Source organism: Drosophila gunungcola, assembly GCF_025200985.1.
Source record: "Drosophila gunungcola strain Sukarami chromosome 3L unlocalized genomic scaffold, Dgunungcola_SK_2 000003F, whole genome shotgun sequence".
Taxonomy (NCBI): Eukaryota; Metazoa; Arthropoda; class Insecta; order Diptera; family Drosophilidae; genus Drosophila; species Drosophila gunungcola.
The window spans coordinates 5,141,135-5,156,671 of NW_026453179.1; the positions used below are offsets into that span (position 1 = coordinate 5,141,135).

General features: G+C 39.7%; 2 protein-coding genes across 6 annotated transcripts; one reads left to right on the forward strand and one right to left on the reverse strand.

The window, feature by feature from the left end:
* Positions 1 to 1,438: 1,438 nt before the first annotated feature.
* Positions 1,439 to 2,608, reverse strand: LOC128258329 (uncharacterized). Of its 5 annotated transcripts, none has more exons than XM_052989904.1 (4): positions 2,313 to 2,608; positions 2,193 to 2,261; positions 1,854 to 2,045; positions 1,439 to 1,786 (listed from the first exon to the last, which is right to left on the reverse strand). In XM_052989904.1, exons 1-3 carry the CDS (start codon positions 2,343 to 2,345, stop codon positions 1,854 to 1,856), a joined length of 294 nt encoding a protein of 97 aa, XP_052845864.1. In that variant the 5' UTR covers positions 2,346 to 2,608; the 3' UTR covers positions 1,439 to 1,786. The 5 variants fall into 5 exon arrangements, with proteins under 5 accessions (XP_052845864.1, XP_052845863.1, XP_052845862.1 ...); XM_052989903.1 differs by having other exon boundaries at positions 1,439 to 1,790; XM_052989902.1 differs by having other exon boundaries at positions 1,439 to 1,793.
* Positions 2,609 to 10,252: 7,644 nt separating this feature from the next.
* Positions 10,253 to 15,224, forward strand: LOC128258229 (forkhead box protein biniou). The gene is made up of 4 exons (XM_052989738.1): positions 10,253 to 11,490; positions 12,803 to 13,079; positions 13,409 to 13,799; positions 14,742 to 15,224. Exons 1-4 carry the CDS (start codon positions 10,424 to 10,426, stop codon positions 15,041 to 15,043), a joined length of 2,037 nt encoding a protein of 678 aa, XP_052845698.1. The 5' UTR covers positions 10,253 to 10,423; the 3' UTR covers positions 15,044 to 15,224.
* The last annotated feature ends 313 nt before the right edge of the window (positions 15,225 to 15,537 follow it).

A 15,537-nucleotide genomic window follows, 5' to 3' on the forward strand; every position in this document is an offset into this window, starting at 1 on the left:
TCTTAGTTTACTTTAACTAACGTTTAGTTTGTTATTAAGTAACAAATTGTTATCAAAAAAAAAAAAAGACAGAGGGTTAAAAAAAATGTTTTCAGTGTCTATACAAAGAGTTTGGCACATGTGTTACTGGCACTAGGGCAAACTCAAGATTGTGAAGATTAATTACCTCGATAATTCGGGAAGCTGGAAAATTTAGTTTTGGTTGGAATCTTTTTGTGGCCGTTGAAAGGTGCAACAGACAGGCAGGAATCTCCTCAATTCCCTTCAAAATCACCCATCTAACACTCCCCCTTCAATTTCCAGTCGCAGTCAAGTGAAGTTGCAGACTGCAGACGCGAAGCATTTAAGAGTATTGATGGATTCTCCGGGCGTCGATCATCGGATGATCCGATTGATTTTCGGCACTTTTTCAAAAGGCTTTAAGAGGCCGACAAGTAGAGAAAATAAAAAATAACGTGGAAGTGAAATGGTTCATCAATGGAAAAACTAAAGAAATTTTATATTTTTTAACTTTTTTAACCACAAAATTCGATGGAAAAAAACAAAATCTTTTGTTTTGCAACTTATAATATGCCAAGAATTTGCAAATTATGCCTAAGAAACTTGATATAGAACAATTTGATATAGAACAAATTAAGAGTTCCGAACACATAAATTGTCCTGTGATGAATCAAGTGATAAATTTGATTTATGCTTAATAGATGTTGCCTTTTGCAAAACCCACATTAAAGATACCCCAGACGCCGACTAACCCCATTAAGCCAATAAATTCCAACGATTTGCCAACGAAATGAGGCCGCAGAATCGTAAAAGCAGGGCGAATAATCTCTTCAACTAAAATAGCCGCTTCGATTTGTTTACACTGCGATAAAGTAATAATTACCCAAAAAAAAAAACAGCAGAGCAACGAACATATATTACACCGATCCGTTCGATCAATCGCACCCCAAGGCAACAAAAAATGTAAAAATAAAAGAATTGAGCTGGGAAAAAAGTATTTCAACCATTGGGTCGTCTTGGGCCGACAAGTGTGACCATGGAGGGGGTGAGTTATATGTATATGTATCTCTTTGTTTACATCGGGAAAAGGAAAACCCGAAAATATAGATCTTAAACGGCCATACGGTTGCAACCTGCCCGTGGAAAAGAGGAAAATCGGTCGGCGGCAGGAAACAAAAGTCGCTGGCAATGCAATTGAATTGCCATAAAAATGGGAAGAACCGAAAAAGGCGGGGTAACAGAGAACCATTTAGTACCCACCCACTGTCGGATGTCGGATTTATTAGTTCGTCGGGGTTCTGGATTTCTGCCAATCTTTGCAATCCTGCATCTGGGATTCGAAAATCGCAGTTCAAGATTGCAACGAGTTACGTGGGAGCTTTTAAGCACCTGCCACCTGATGTTGTGCAGTTTTCCCCCCCATTAACAATACTCAGAATTCATTCAAAACATTCTCTTTTATCTATCAATTGTTTTCGCTTTAAATTTTGATACGTTTGGTCCATATAGTCCGACTTTTGTATCGCCGTGGGCTTAGACATCGTAAATGCGATATTATATCACTTGCCTAAGTCTGCGCATTGCCTGTTTTCCCAAAGCTATTTTTGCCCAGATTATAGTTGATGCTTTATGGCTTTATAATGTCTGTTCACGTTCCGTTTTATGATCTGCCCGTAAAATGGACCCGATTCATGTCGGGCCCCCGGCAACAATATGGTAATTTGTTAGCCATTATATGATCTTGTGCGGAAAGGGGCGACTTCTGGCCTAGCCTGTAAGAAAAATGCTTACTTCTTTTCTTATCTTTGGAAATAGTTCAAAATCACAAAATCTGGTAATTAAAGGTTATGTACCTATGACCTCTTCGGTTCCTCCTCCTGTGGCACATGCTTTTCCTCCTTCCGGAAGGTTGTATACTTATCCACGAGCTTGCTGAACAGTCCCTTTTCATTCTCAACTGCTGTTTGATGGCGAAGGACCAGCAAAGTGCTGCGGCACTGAAGCAAAAGTCTGGACATTTTCGAACTGTGTTTTAGGATTGACGTCTGAAAAAATGTATTTTACTTTGAACTTTTTTTCAGAGCAATCTACGACTTCAAAAACTATGTTTATAGTAATTTTATTTTTAAAAATTTATCCGGTTAGCTTCAGTGGTTGCCATAATCTCAGAAAACTCTCTCAATTTTTCTTACACTTATCTCCGGTTGTATTATCTTTACCGACGGGCTTTTTGTTACAGCGGGGCGAGGTAGGTCGTATGACTTAAAAAGAAATAGGGTTAGCAAAGCTAAAATGTAATTGGGGTTACCTACCTTTTCCACAAAAATCCTTCTTTGCCTTCTCATTTTGTTTGGATACTTCGCTTTTACAAGACTCCTTCTTTGAATCGCCTTTATTTGAGGAACCAGCACGAAGGCGAGGGCACATTAGACCTTTGCCTAGTTTTAAAACCGCGATAGTTCGCATGCTATACATTTTTGCACAGGTTCGCCGAAAAATCACTTAAAAACGATACTACTACTTAAAAACGATACTACTACAAATTTTGAAAATTAAACTCAGAAAAAGTGAATTTAGTTGATTTTGACATGTTAAATTAAAAAGTTGCTTTGATTAGGTTTTAAAATTTCAAGGTTTTTGATCAATATTCATGATAAAAAAAAATGTTCTTGCCATTTTTTTGAGTTATAATAATTAAAAGGAATTTTTCTTATTCTTTATACAGTGCTGAGCGCTGTAGTAGTTAATCCATTCATCATAATCTTGTCCTGCCAAAACGAGTTGTTAGCCAGAATTGTGAGCTGTGTGCTGAAGGAATTCCGTACGGAATGTGACATATGGGTGCTCCGCTGCTCAATGGTTGCTTGCCTTGCATTTTCTAGTTTTGGTTTTGGTTTTCGGTTTCAGTTACAAAATTACAAACCGAGTTTTCAGTCACCCGTGGCTACCGCTTCCAAAATCGATCTCAAGTGGCGACCACACATCATTAGCCTCGGACTGCGATTTGGGAAAAGGGAGCTGGAAAAGCGGGGAAATCGTCGAGGCGGCGCCACGTCAAAATATTTGTCATCAGCGCCTCAATTGGTCCGATTTATGGGTGCGGATAATTAGACGACGACTGCTGCGTCAGGATGTCGCCGTCGATTAAACCAAAAATTAAATTTACATTTACTTTTGGGCTTCTTCCTCCGCAGCAAGCCACTTGAACACGATATCGGTCTGCGCCTCTGATCTTGTTTTGTCTTTTTACTAATGATCTAGTGATGATTGCTTGTCCAAAAAACTTAGGTTGCTTGTGTTTCGAGGGGGTCCAAAGGTGTTCTAAATTAAGGATTAAGATTTTTTCTATAAAACAAATTAAGATTAAAAGGTTTAACCGCGCTGCTTTTTTTTCTGCAAATGAGAAACGATTTTTTTTTAAATATTTTTAAAGTAGTTTTCAGTTAATCTTATTCATAATAATAATTTATATGTTATTGAATATTTATATTATTATTTTATCCAACAACACTCAGTAAACTAATTTCCTTGTCTTAATTTTAGGGATAATTTAATTAGAATAATTGCCTTAAGTTTCAAGACAATTATTGCCATAAACGTCGTTTTGGGTGATGTTTTCCAAAAGAAGGTTCAAATTTAAGGCAATTATTCCTAAAATTAAGTAATTTTTTCCTAAAATCAAGGGATTTAGTGTTCATATTGTAGAGACTTAAAGCCTTCCATATCTAAACTGAAACACAAACCCCTTGAACTATGTGAACTAATCATTCGTGGACTTCGTGATCAAGGCAAATAAAAAAGGGGGAAAACTTTTACTTTCAACCATGTATCCTTGGGAAGCGTGAAAACATTTAAGCTAATAGTCCCATCATTCGACTGTCAAGCTGTGGAACACAACCCATGACATTTCAATGTTGAGCAATGGTTTTTCCCCGGATCCGAATATTTTTAGGCCCCACAGGTGCGCTGCCCTCGAAGGCCAAAGACAGAGACCCGTAAAAAACGCGTCTACAAAAGCCCTGGAAGAACAAAGCGAACGACACGGAAGAATTGGAGAGAGGAGAAGACAGACGCTGAGGGGAGGACCAATGACGACAATGAGCGTCAATTGAAACGAAACAGATGCCATCCCATGGAGGCGATCGGAGATACAAGATACAAGATACAAGATCGAAATCTTCGATTGCGGATTGCAAGAGAAAGACCAAAAGACTGGATATTGTAGATCGTAGGTCGTTATGTGTGATCAGCCGTTTTGGCAAGGGTGCTTAAGCGGAAAGATTAATTACTGCCAACGTTGCGGAATCGATTGGGCGATGAAAAGCGTGTAAATCGCCAATTCCAGTTCCAGTTTCAGTTTCCCGTTCTTCAGTTGGCCGTGAGTCAACGCATTTTAAGTACCGGCCATTAAACTAAAAGCTAAACAACAGCAGCCAAAGTGGAGAATCGGATGCGATCGGTTTTTCGGGGATCGGTTCCGAAGTGGCCAGCGTTTCTTTTGGGTCTTTTTCAAAGTAATTTGTAGAATCGCTCTCTGTGTTTCTTCTGACCCGTTTCTTTTTTTTCTTAATTTTTGTACATTTGGCGCAATTATTGCGCACCAAATGGATCGCAAGTCTATAAATTGTTCGATTTTATTGCGCCAGCTTCGACAGTTGAATGGCGCAAAGCGCCAATAGGGGCATCATTGAGGATGGGGGATGGGGGATGGGGGATTTGGAGGCGTCTCTGAACTTTAACTGCGTCTGCCCATAGTTTGCATAGTTTGGCAATGGCACCGACAGCCCGACGGCAGATTCTTGGCCATCTTGCGCAAGGCGCCCATCTTGGATTCGTGCAAACACACACACACACACACACAGCCGTACATTTCACAGCGGCCAAGGTGTTTATGGCCAACTAAAGTGTGGAACTGCCAAAGTGTGGCAATCGTTGGTCACAACAGGAGGCGAGGGCCGAAAATGCAATTAACCGAAACAAGTACAGCACAGTTAAAGCCAAAAGAACAAAGGAATTTTCACATTTTAAAAGCGGCAAAACTAATTTACATTTTAGTCTTCTGGAAATGTTTGAATACCTATATTAGCATAAATTTTAATTTACTGGCAATGCCAACATTCATTCAGTGTCTTAGCTTAAGTTTTAGGCAATTATTTTTAAATATTAGACAGATTGTCTTCATTTGCAATTGGTTTTCATACTTACCTAGATATTATTTAAAGCCAATTTAGTATTATCTCGTTATTGAAAAATATATATTCGTCTTTAACTTTTAAAAAATGTATTCGGTTTCTTTCTAACACTTTATCTTTATTTAAATAAATGCATTAATATTTATTAAGTTGTGGGCAGATATTTATGCAAAATTAAGAACTTGTTTCTTGTTTGGGATTTTTGTTATTTTCTGAATCATATCATTTTGGTTGCCAAATTTTCTTAAGGCCAATGGATTTACTTCACTAATTATTCCATTAATTTTATTAGAATCATAAGTTCCATCCCTTTAATCTAGCTTTCTATGAACTTATTAAAACTTTTTCCGCTTCCGTCTTCTGTTTAATTTCTTGTGTGTTTTCCTTATTTATAAATCCCAGCTAAAATGCTTTCACCCTCCCCCTGAATTTACCTTTTTGAACTTTGGGCCATCATTTTAGTGTTTATTCCACTCAGGTTTGTCAACCGCGTTAGCCCAAACAAGATCGAATCCACTTAAACAGAACTGCTCGCATTTAATGGGAAATAAAACGTGGAAATTCATAAATATTTACAAACACATAATTACAGTCGTGGGAAAGAGCAATAACAACTTAAATCGTAGCTAGTTAAAAAAGGCAAATAATGCGGTGTTTGTATATTTGAATTTTGGTTTTTGGCCACAACACGTGATCCTAATCAAGACTGTGATAAACAAAATCTGGGGGCACCCAGATCGGAATCGTTTAGAGTGAGATCTAAGCAACAAATTGCGCACAGCAGAATGTAAATATTTAAACAAAGTCTTGGCCAATCGATGGTGGGCGAGGGGCAGTGAAGTTTAACTAGACGGCATAATTTTCGGTTCGAAAACTCTGTGTAAATATTTTGAAATTTTGTCGGATTTTTCCTCAGGCTCTCTGCTTCTTCTATTTGATTATTTATTGGAAGACTGTTTAATAAGCCAGGGGGCGTGGATCGGGCGATCGAGGATCGGTTTAGGTGCAATTGTTTGCTTTCACCAGTTGTTGTAGGTCAGTGTGCAAAAACAAATCCCAATGCGGCTTCTTCTTGTATACAAAAGTTGTTGGTGGTTGATGGTTGGTGGTTGCTGGTTGCTGGTGTTGTGTTTAGAGTACAGCGTTTAATTGTTAAATGTTTATTAAAACTACAGTTTAAACAATGCCTGAGATGCGATGCCCATCCAGGAGCAGCAAACGGGCATCAATGGGATCGCCTGGGATAGAATCGAAGATCAGCCGGCTCAACGCGTCGTATACATAATTTTGTTTACAACAGCCATAGTAGTAAACAATTTTCGGCCATTTAATAACATTAACATTAAAATTAAAAGCAAAACAAGAAGCGCGCCTTCCGTCTATGCCAACTTATCTTTATTATGATTATCTGAACTTGAAAATGGAACAACAATGTGGAACGATGACGACTATTGTTTGGGAATTCCCTTGTCTGTGTTTATGGATCTGTTATGACCACAAGAAGAGCTCACTCATGGGCTAAGCAAGGTGAAAAGTCTTCTGAGTTGAGGGGTCCAAGTCCAAGATGGCTGGAATCCACAGGCGGAACTGTTGACCCAGTTAAGATGACGCATTCGCTCGCTGGGTGGCCAGTGCATTTCGGTCGGACACTGGCTATAAATAATCGGCTATAAAGACAAGATGTCGTATCGGGAAATGCAAAAATAAAATCAGCGGAGGGAAACCATATTGGAAAATTCTTGGCAAACATTTTTCTGAAACGGAAACTGTCAAAATATGGTCGGGAAATCTTTGATCAATTTTGCAGTAAATATTCAGTGGGCAGTTAATGTAATCCCTCCCTCATAAATCAATTTGTCGAGGAAAAACATGAATTTTACTATTGAATGTATTTGTCCTTGAAACTATTCCATAGATACGAGAATAATTCATTATTGAAAGATCTTTGAAAAAATACAATTATTTGTTCTGTCTATAAAAATAGCAATTGTTAAATGAACCAACGGAAAGAGCTCAATGATAATGTTTTATTAGAGCCTGGATAATTTTCATAGGTATTGAGGTTTATAATTTAATATATTTAAAAACAATTTAAAATATTAAAGTATTAACCTTTCTTGTGGCCACATTAATTTTAGTAAATAAACCTTATGTGAAAACAATAAATCGTTAATGGTTTCTACACCTTTTTGTAAATTATTGCCAGGCTAATCGAACATTATTTCTCGGGTTCTGGGAATCCATCGCCGAACAGAGCAATTAATTAATTTCCCGCCATATCAGGGTCTGTGAGATATTGGTGGCCTGCTTAATTTATTCCTCACTCGCAGAAAAATTCCTGAATGTGCACAAAACAAAAACAGCGGGCCAAACGAAAAAATCAGAAAAAAACAACGAAAAAAGGAGAAGTAATAATAATCAAAAGTAAAATTAATTTATGGCCTCCAAACCGCAGAAGCGGCAAGAAAAATGGCCAAAAGTGAAAAATATCTGAATGCCCGATGGAAATTACTAAAGACGGAGGAATTCTACAATTCGGAAAACCCGAATGGTCTTCTGGGAAATTCACAGAAAATGGCGAGTGGCTTGATATACGGGCGGAAAAAAAGTGGCGGATGAAATTAAAATATCTTTCAGGCCGCGTCCGCAAGACAGTCAGAAAATAAAAGTAGCGAGCGGAATTTTCTCTCCTTCGATTTTCTCAATCAATGCCCGACGTCGTCGACAAATAGAATTTCGTGAAATGTAAACAAAACTCCGCCCCCGTGTGTCCCTCCCACCGCCGGCACCACAAAATGTATCTGTATCTTTGTGCGCGCCCCTGTGTATCTCGTTTCGTCTTTGGGGAATTAAATCGTTGCCCCGGCGACAGCGAAGGAGAAAGCGAGAAAGCGACAGCTTCAGAGCAAGGGGGAGCGATAGAGAGCGGCGTCGCCATCGACTCGGTTCAGGGGCGTAGTCGAGGGGGCCTCGCTGAAAGGGGTGTTAATGCTATTATTATTATTTTATTTATTATATCATTTCAGAGAATATGTCCTTAGATAAATGGAATATGATTGTTGGGTTGCCAAAACCAGTGATTAACCTGCAAAAGAATTTTGTTTTAAATTTATAGTTTATGAAATAGTTTTAAAGTTTTTAAAAATTTGATTTAAGTATTAATGATCTGGACCGCCGACCTAATATTTTTTTAATTGTTAAAAGCACTATTCAACACAAAACATATGCTAAATATATATACTCGTAATCCTATTCATTTGGAAAAAATTCTGTTTTTTAACCACTTAATGATATCGACCCAGAGGGTGATTCCTTAAGAAATAAGAGCTAATTTATGCTTTAAAATATGATTTTTGTCATAATAATGTTATTTTTGTGTCAAATAATAATTTTTGGATCCTTAAGAGGGAAGTAGGGCTTTTAATTTTTTTTTTTTGAATTTTTTTTTGTCCTAAAATAATGTATAATTTTTTATAGAAGGCGATCTTCAATTATTAGAATGGGACAAACTTTAACCTGCTGAATTTTATGTTTGAAAAGTTAATTTTTTTTTTAAGCCCCCTTCTACGCCCATGATTTCGTCTCCGTCACGGTCGCCCTGCTGCCAACGAGGCGGCGTAGTGCCGACAGCAATGGCGGCACTCAGAGGTGCTGCTGCACGGCCCATTCTCCGGCCGTATGATCCCCCCTCCGGCTTCCAGTACCGCTCCCGTTCCCATTCCCATTCCCGATCTCGAACACAGTCCGGATCCGTGCCAGGCAACGACTAAATCAATTAACAGCTCGTTTCGAAATTCGAATGCCGCCTCCAGCGACGGCAGCTTCCTTTTTTCCACCGAATCCGCTGGCACCGCTAAACGTTAATTCATTCGCGCTAATTGCGGGGTTCGATCTTCGAGGATCTCTTTCTGCTTTTGACTATTTATTAACTGTTGACTGGCCACGGGGTAAAGAGGCCTCCCAGCGGGGAGGTGGGTGAACAAAGGTTGCCAATGGTTTAACTCAATCCGAATTCGATTCGTGTCGGAAATAATAACCATAATGAGTCAGTAATGAGTGGGTTCCGATCGAGATCTTTGGGGTCACGGGGGTGCAAGTGCAGGATAGATTTAATAACGCTTTGAACCAATTATTGCATTTATACACAGAGGCCATGTTTACAAAACAAGCGGTTCAGCTGCTAAAATTTATCTGCCCAAATGCTGACTAAAATTAATTATTGCAAATATGTGGTTGAACTAAACGCTTTAAATTTGTGCCACTGGAAATTGTTTCCTTTCTTTGAAGTATGATAATAAAGTAAACATTTTTAATATTTACTGGGTGAAATTTCAAGTTCTAAACTTAAAATGCAATACTATACTTAATACTTACTTAGAAATCGCAATATAATACTAAAGCCCTTCCCTTATTGTTTATTTTACCTAAAACTGGATAAAGAAGACAATTAAGACAATTGAAAAAAGTGTCTTTATTTATTAAAATTCTAATTGCAATATTTTTAGACCATTTAATCTTTACCCAAATGCAGTTGATTACTTTAGCTTAGATTTGTTTTCATTTTACATACTTGTCTCTTGTTTTGTAACAGAATCAACTTTTATATAATCTTATTTGTGTTAAAAAATGTCTGATTGTATTATCTTTTATATCTTACCCCTAGTAATTAAAGCCGTTTAGGGCTCGACTTTCCCTATGTTCCCATTTAAGTCTCCGAGATACCTGGCATACCAAAGTTCCCTAGCCTTACGTACTCCAATAACCGCAGTCCCCAAGTCAGAGACCTGATGCAGTGAGAATTCCAATTCATTTGCATTTTCTCGGAGCGGAAAACCCTGTGGATGAGCCAATTGGCGGCGAGAAAAATAAGAAGAGAACAATCCAAACATATATGAACACATGGGAAAGCCGAGAGAAAGAGAGAATATCGAGCGATTTGCGTAAGGCGTGGGCGTACTAAAAAAAGAATTCCGGCCGATGGCAACTCAAGTGGATCGCATCGGATGGGATCGTGGTTTCAGCTTTGCTCCAGGACCGATCTGCCGTCAGTCGAGCGAGAATAGCCAAGCGGTGCGGTCTTCCAGCGGTTAGAAAAACCAGAACTCCGCCGGAAAAAAACGCGCGTTTTAGTTTTAGTTTAAGAAACTGAGTTTTTGAAAGCCAATCCAAAAAGAAAATTTTAAAAAAATATTTAAAAAAACAAGTGTTTGATAAGAGAAACTCAAGTGAAAATGATCAAGAGTGAGGAGGTGTCGGATCGATCGGTTATGACAATGGATCAGCTGGGCTACTACCATGATCCCCGTGCCCACCCGCCATTTGGCCACGTCCACACCCACACACACACCCACAGTCACGCCCACAGTCACGCCCAAACTGGGCATCTATACCGCTCGGGGAATCTATTAACTGTAGGCAATTACCAGACAATGGGTGGCGGTGAATCACCCACGGAGATGGTCGACGAGAAGCCAAACATTGGGTATATGGAGCTCAAGCACTATATGGATGTCGCGCCCACCGCCACGCCCGTTTCGGCCGCCCAGCATTATAGTCTGAGTGCCCTGCACAGCATGGGCACTCCGCCGGCCTCCTCGAGCCCCATACCACCGTATGGGGTCCTGATGACGGCCCAGACCCATTCCCAGGCCCATTCCCAGGCCCATTCGGCGGGATCCGCCTCCCCGCAATCCAATTCGAAGACGCCCACGGATCTGCCGCAGGATCTGCAGTACGTGAGCTCCACGCCCAAGGCGCAGCCATTGCAGGTTCAGTTGCAGCCGATGAACCATCAGTACACGTCCACGATTAAGTACTGCTCGAACAACACCATACTGAGTGCGAATGACTACCAACTGCTGACCAGTCACGAGGTGGAGCCACAGCCGCCGCAGCAGGTGCAGCCGCAGCAGCTCCAGCACTCGCCTGGTGGTGCCTACCTGCCGCGCATCTCCGCCTCGCCGAGTCAGGTGATCAGCAATGCCCACGGGATGCCTGTCCTGAACTACTCCAGTTCGAGTTCCTCGCCTGCCAAGTCGCTGAATGAGTCCGATTCCTCGCCACCCAGTCAGAATCCTCAGGCGATCAAGGGTTCGGCGGGGGGAGGAGGCGGTGGAGGAGGAGGAGGTGGCCCCATCAACCAGGATATACCCAGCACTCCGGACACCACCAAGAAGTCGGGCACCCGACGGCCAGAGAAACCAGCCCTCAGCTACATCAACATGATCGGCCAAGCGATCAAGGAGTCGCCCACTGGGAAACTAACTCTCTCCGAAATCTACGCTTATTTGCAGAAGAGGTAATTCGCAGGGGATTTCGACAAGTGCATTTTGATATTACCACTGAAAAAATGCCACAAAAATGGCAACAGGAACATTACTTACTTAACCAAGAAGATGAGATTGGAAAAAATATTTATTTAGTTATTTTCCAAGAAATTCTGAAGTGCCAAAAATAGACAAAGACTTGTTTTTTTTTTATCATACCTGTAAGCTAAATTTTGGTATTAAAATTTAAAGCTAAAAAGCTACTTTATGCATACCATTAAGACGGTTTCACAATTATTAACGCAAATATTATTCAATATTTTTTCTAAATAATTACAAAGCTTTAAGAACATTTACTATTTAAAGGTCCGATAAATTAACTGCAAATTTTAATTAAAATTTAGGGTATTTAATTAGTTTTTGGTGAAGTTAATATAAAACCAACTTTTTTTTTTGCTTCAAAAAATACAAAAAAGTGTGTAAGGCTGAGTTTTTTTTTGTAAATTATATTAAAAACGGCTAATTAAACTATATTGTTTTGAGAGTAGCAGTCATATCTTAGCAAACTATAAAAAAACGATTCAAAATTAGTAATCCGTGAAAAAAAATCCGCCCTTTAATGAACTAGAATTGAAGACTGGTGGCGGCATCTCGGACGGATCAGACGGATCAGACGGAGCCAATTGGCGATATCGACACTCCGGCATAGCCAGCGGTCAAATGTGGGATAATAATACCGATCCAGTCGTGCGATCAATGTCGGGCGACAACAAAAATGTGTCGCTTGGGTTTATTTACTTGCCTCCGATTCTATTTAGCCAACTCGGCTTGCCGCATGCGCATCCTTCAGATAGCTCATATTACGCTCCGCTTGTTTGGATTTCGATTTCGGCGACGAGACGGAGATCCACTTGAGCTTAAAAAGGGGAAAGCCGGGGAAGGAGGGAATTCCACATGCGTGAGAGGCTTTTAAGCTGACATCGTTTCTTTCTTTTTTTTTTGACGCCGAACTCCGTTCGTTCAAAAAAAAAAAGTTTTAATTGAGTTTCGCAAGAGCTGTAGAATAAATAAACGCTCGATTATCAATTTTCGTCTTTTGACGCTTGTCTTTTGAGAAAAAGAAAGAGAAACTGCATATTTTCAAAAAGTCATTTCAAATTCTTGATTAAGCCAATCAAATTCTAATTTTTAGTTAAGTCAGTTACCTATTAAAAACTATATAAGTTTTAAAAGGTTCGCAAGCTTTGTCAAACGTTTAAAGCATTTTAAAGAACTTTTGGGAGATATACAATAGTTTAAAATACTTTATTTATGCTTAATTGGACTATTTTTTTCTCTGTACAGCTATGAATTCTTTCGTGGACCGTATGTGGGCTGGAAAAACTCAGTGCGCCACAATCTCAGCTTAAACGAGTGCTTCAAGAAGCTGCCAAAAGGCATGGGCGTGGGTAAGCCGGGAAAGGGCAACTACTGGACCATCGACGAGAACTCGGCGCATCTCTTCGAGGACGAGGGCAGCTTGAGACGTCGACCAAGGGGCTATCGGTCCAAGATCAAGGTCAAACCATACGCCGGTCATGCCAATGGATACTACGCTGGCAGCTATGGCGATGCGGGAATGGTAAGTTTGGAAAAGTATTTATAAATCAAGAATTACATATCTCTGAAAATATCCTAAAATGTTTCTTATTGAAATTGAATTTTTTTAAATTATTAAAACAAAATTTGGACTATTATTATTTGAATGAATACAAGACTAATAACTAGAATACGTTTTTTATTTAAATTGTATTGCTTAGAAAAATTTAGAATTAGCGTTTTAATGTAAAAACCATTGTTATTGCAAAGACATTTTTTGAAAAATAATTTTGTTAGAACAACTTAAAGTATACACAATGGTTTTTTGCTTTTTTTTTTATACTTTTCTAATCTATATTTTTTACCCACCAGGACAATGCCAACTTCTATGCCTCGCCCGCCTTCGCTAGCTATGATTACACATCAGCCGGAGCTAATGGAGTCTCACCGGCTGGCGGTCAAGGATTCGGGGATCCGTGGAACGCCCACGCCGCCCACAGCGGCCCCTCCTCGGTGGGCATGGGCGTGGGTCCCCTGCCGCAGTACTCGAACATATCCTGCCTGGCAGCTGGCGGCAACCCCAATGCGTCCGCCTGCACGCCCCCGCTGGCCCACTCCGCCCTGGGAATGGCGCCCTCGGCGGCGGGCTCCTCCAGTTCTCCGCTGGGATCCGCGGCGGTGCTTCAAAGCGATTATGCGCCAACCGCGAATCTCGTGGCCGCGGGCTATTCCTATGCAACAAGTGCCGGCAGCCTGGACAACGGTAAGTGAGACGCCCCAGAAAGCAATGAGGGTCGGAAGGCACTGCGAGAAACGGTCTAGTCAGTATTAGCTTCAAAATAAATGTGCAACTTTATAAAACCAGTTCAAAATTAATGCAAATAAATTTAAAAAAATATTGCTAGATAAAATAGTCAAAACAACTTAGTTAGTGACAATTAATTTATTATAAAGTCTTAGTTAGTTTAAAAGAAACTCTAAAGTGTTAAAGAGAAAAGAATTTAAGACACTGCCACATCATCAATATTTTGAGTTTTTTTTTTAAATAACTATCTTTTTCCGTATTTTTAAATTATTCACTTGAAATAATATTAAATTAATAAGAGTTTATCCAATTGTAAATTCAAAATTAAAGTGCAAGATTAAATCATTGATTTCATAACACTTTTTTAATAAGATTTGGTTTAGCACGTGCTAATCCAATCTTTATTTTTCGGCGTTAGTTTGAAACATTTTTCTTTAACATATATGAAGATTAAAATCTAACTTTGAATCTTATTTATGATACCAATTTTTTTAATACTTTAACATTTGTGTAATCTACTTAGGTGGAATTTTTTATCATTTCAATATATTCAGTTTACATAACAGATTGACTTGGTGTTTTTAACTTACACAACAAATCTGTAGTAGTAAAGTTTTTTTTTTTCAAGTGCAGCCACTTGAAGGGTGCAGGGCAGATCTTTGAAAAGGGGATCATAATCCTGGGTGTTCGCGTCAATCAGGGTAATTTAATTGCTGACGGTTCACATCTCGAATTACCGAGGGCGGGGGCAAGAACATATGGTAATCTATGCCGCACTCGATCGACTCCCTTTTTTTTTATAGTTGCCGCCGACGTAGCGGCGCAGTGTGAGTTTTAGCGCTTGTCCATAAAACGAGAGCTGCAATTTTAATCGGTTTTTTTCTCTACGTTTTTCCGCAGGTCTCCGCTCGATTTCTTTGCAGCAACTTCCCGGACTATCCAGTATTCAGCAGGCACAAGCGCAGGCCCAGGCTCAAGCCCACCACCACCACCATCAGCATCACCTCCAGAACCATGGGTCCATCCACCAAAACCACGCGTCCATAACCCCGCCGCCATCGCAATCCGGTGGCAATCATGTGATCGACCATTCGCCCATCGATCGCAAACCGGTTTACTTGCCGCCCATCACCCCGCCCCCAACTTCGGTGGCTCTCAATGGCGGCGGTGGATATTACGAAGCCCTCAAGTACACCAATTAGCCACCTTCATTGGGCAAGGCCATAATTCATCATAATTACCTCAAAGGATACAATAATCACATTTAATTAGCTCCTAAGTAGCGGCAGACAAAAGATAGTTGAATAGTGCTTAGAGGAGAAACTACACATAAATAAATATTTTATACGCATAGCAACAAAATCAAACTATTTATAAACAAGACATGCATTGCAGAGAATGTTTCACCTAAATGAATATACACTTTTAAAATCAACTGCGTTTTTGTGTAATTTTGTTGTGATTCGATAGCTTTTGAATGGCATTTTGTATCATTCTTATGGGAACTGAATTTTACCAAGTGATCATTGCAATAATTAAAGTTTTTATAATTTGTATTGGGTATTGTTATGCATATGAGTATGTATGTTTTAAATAATTTCTTATACGAGTCCAACAACATCTCCAACTAAATATATAGCTTTGGTTAGCCACATCACTATGAATGGCTCTACATGTAGTGGCGATGCGTAAGAAA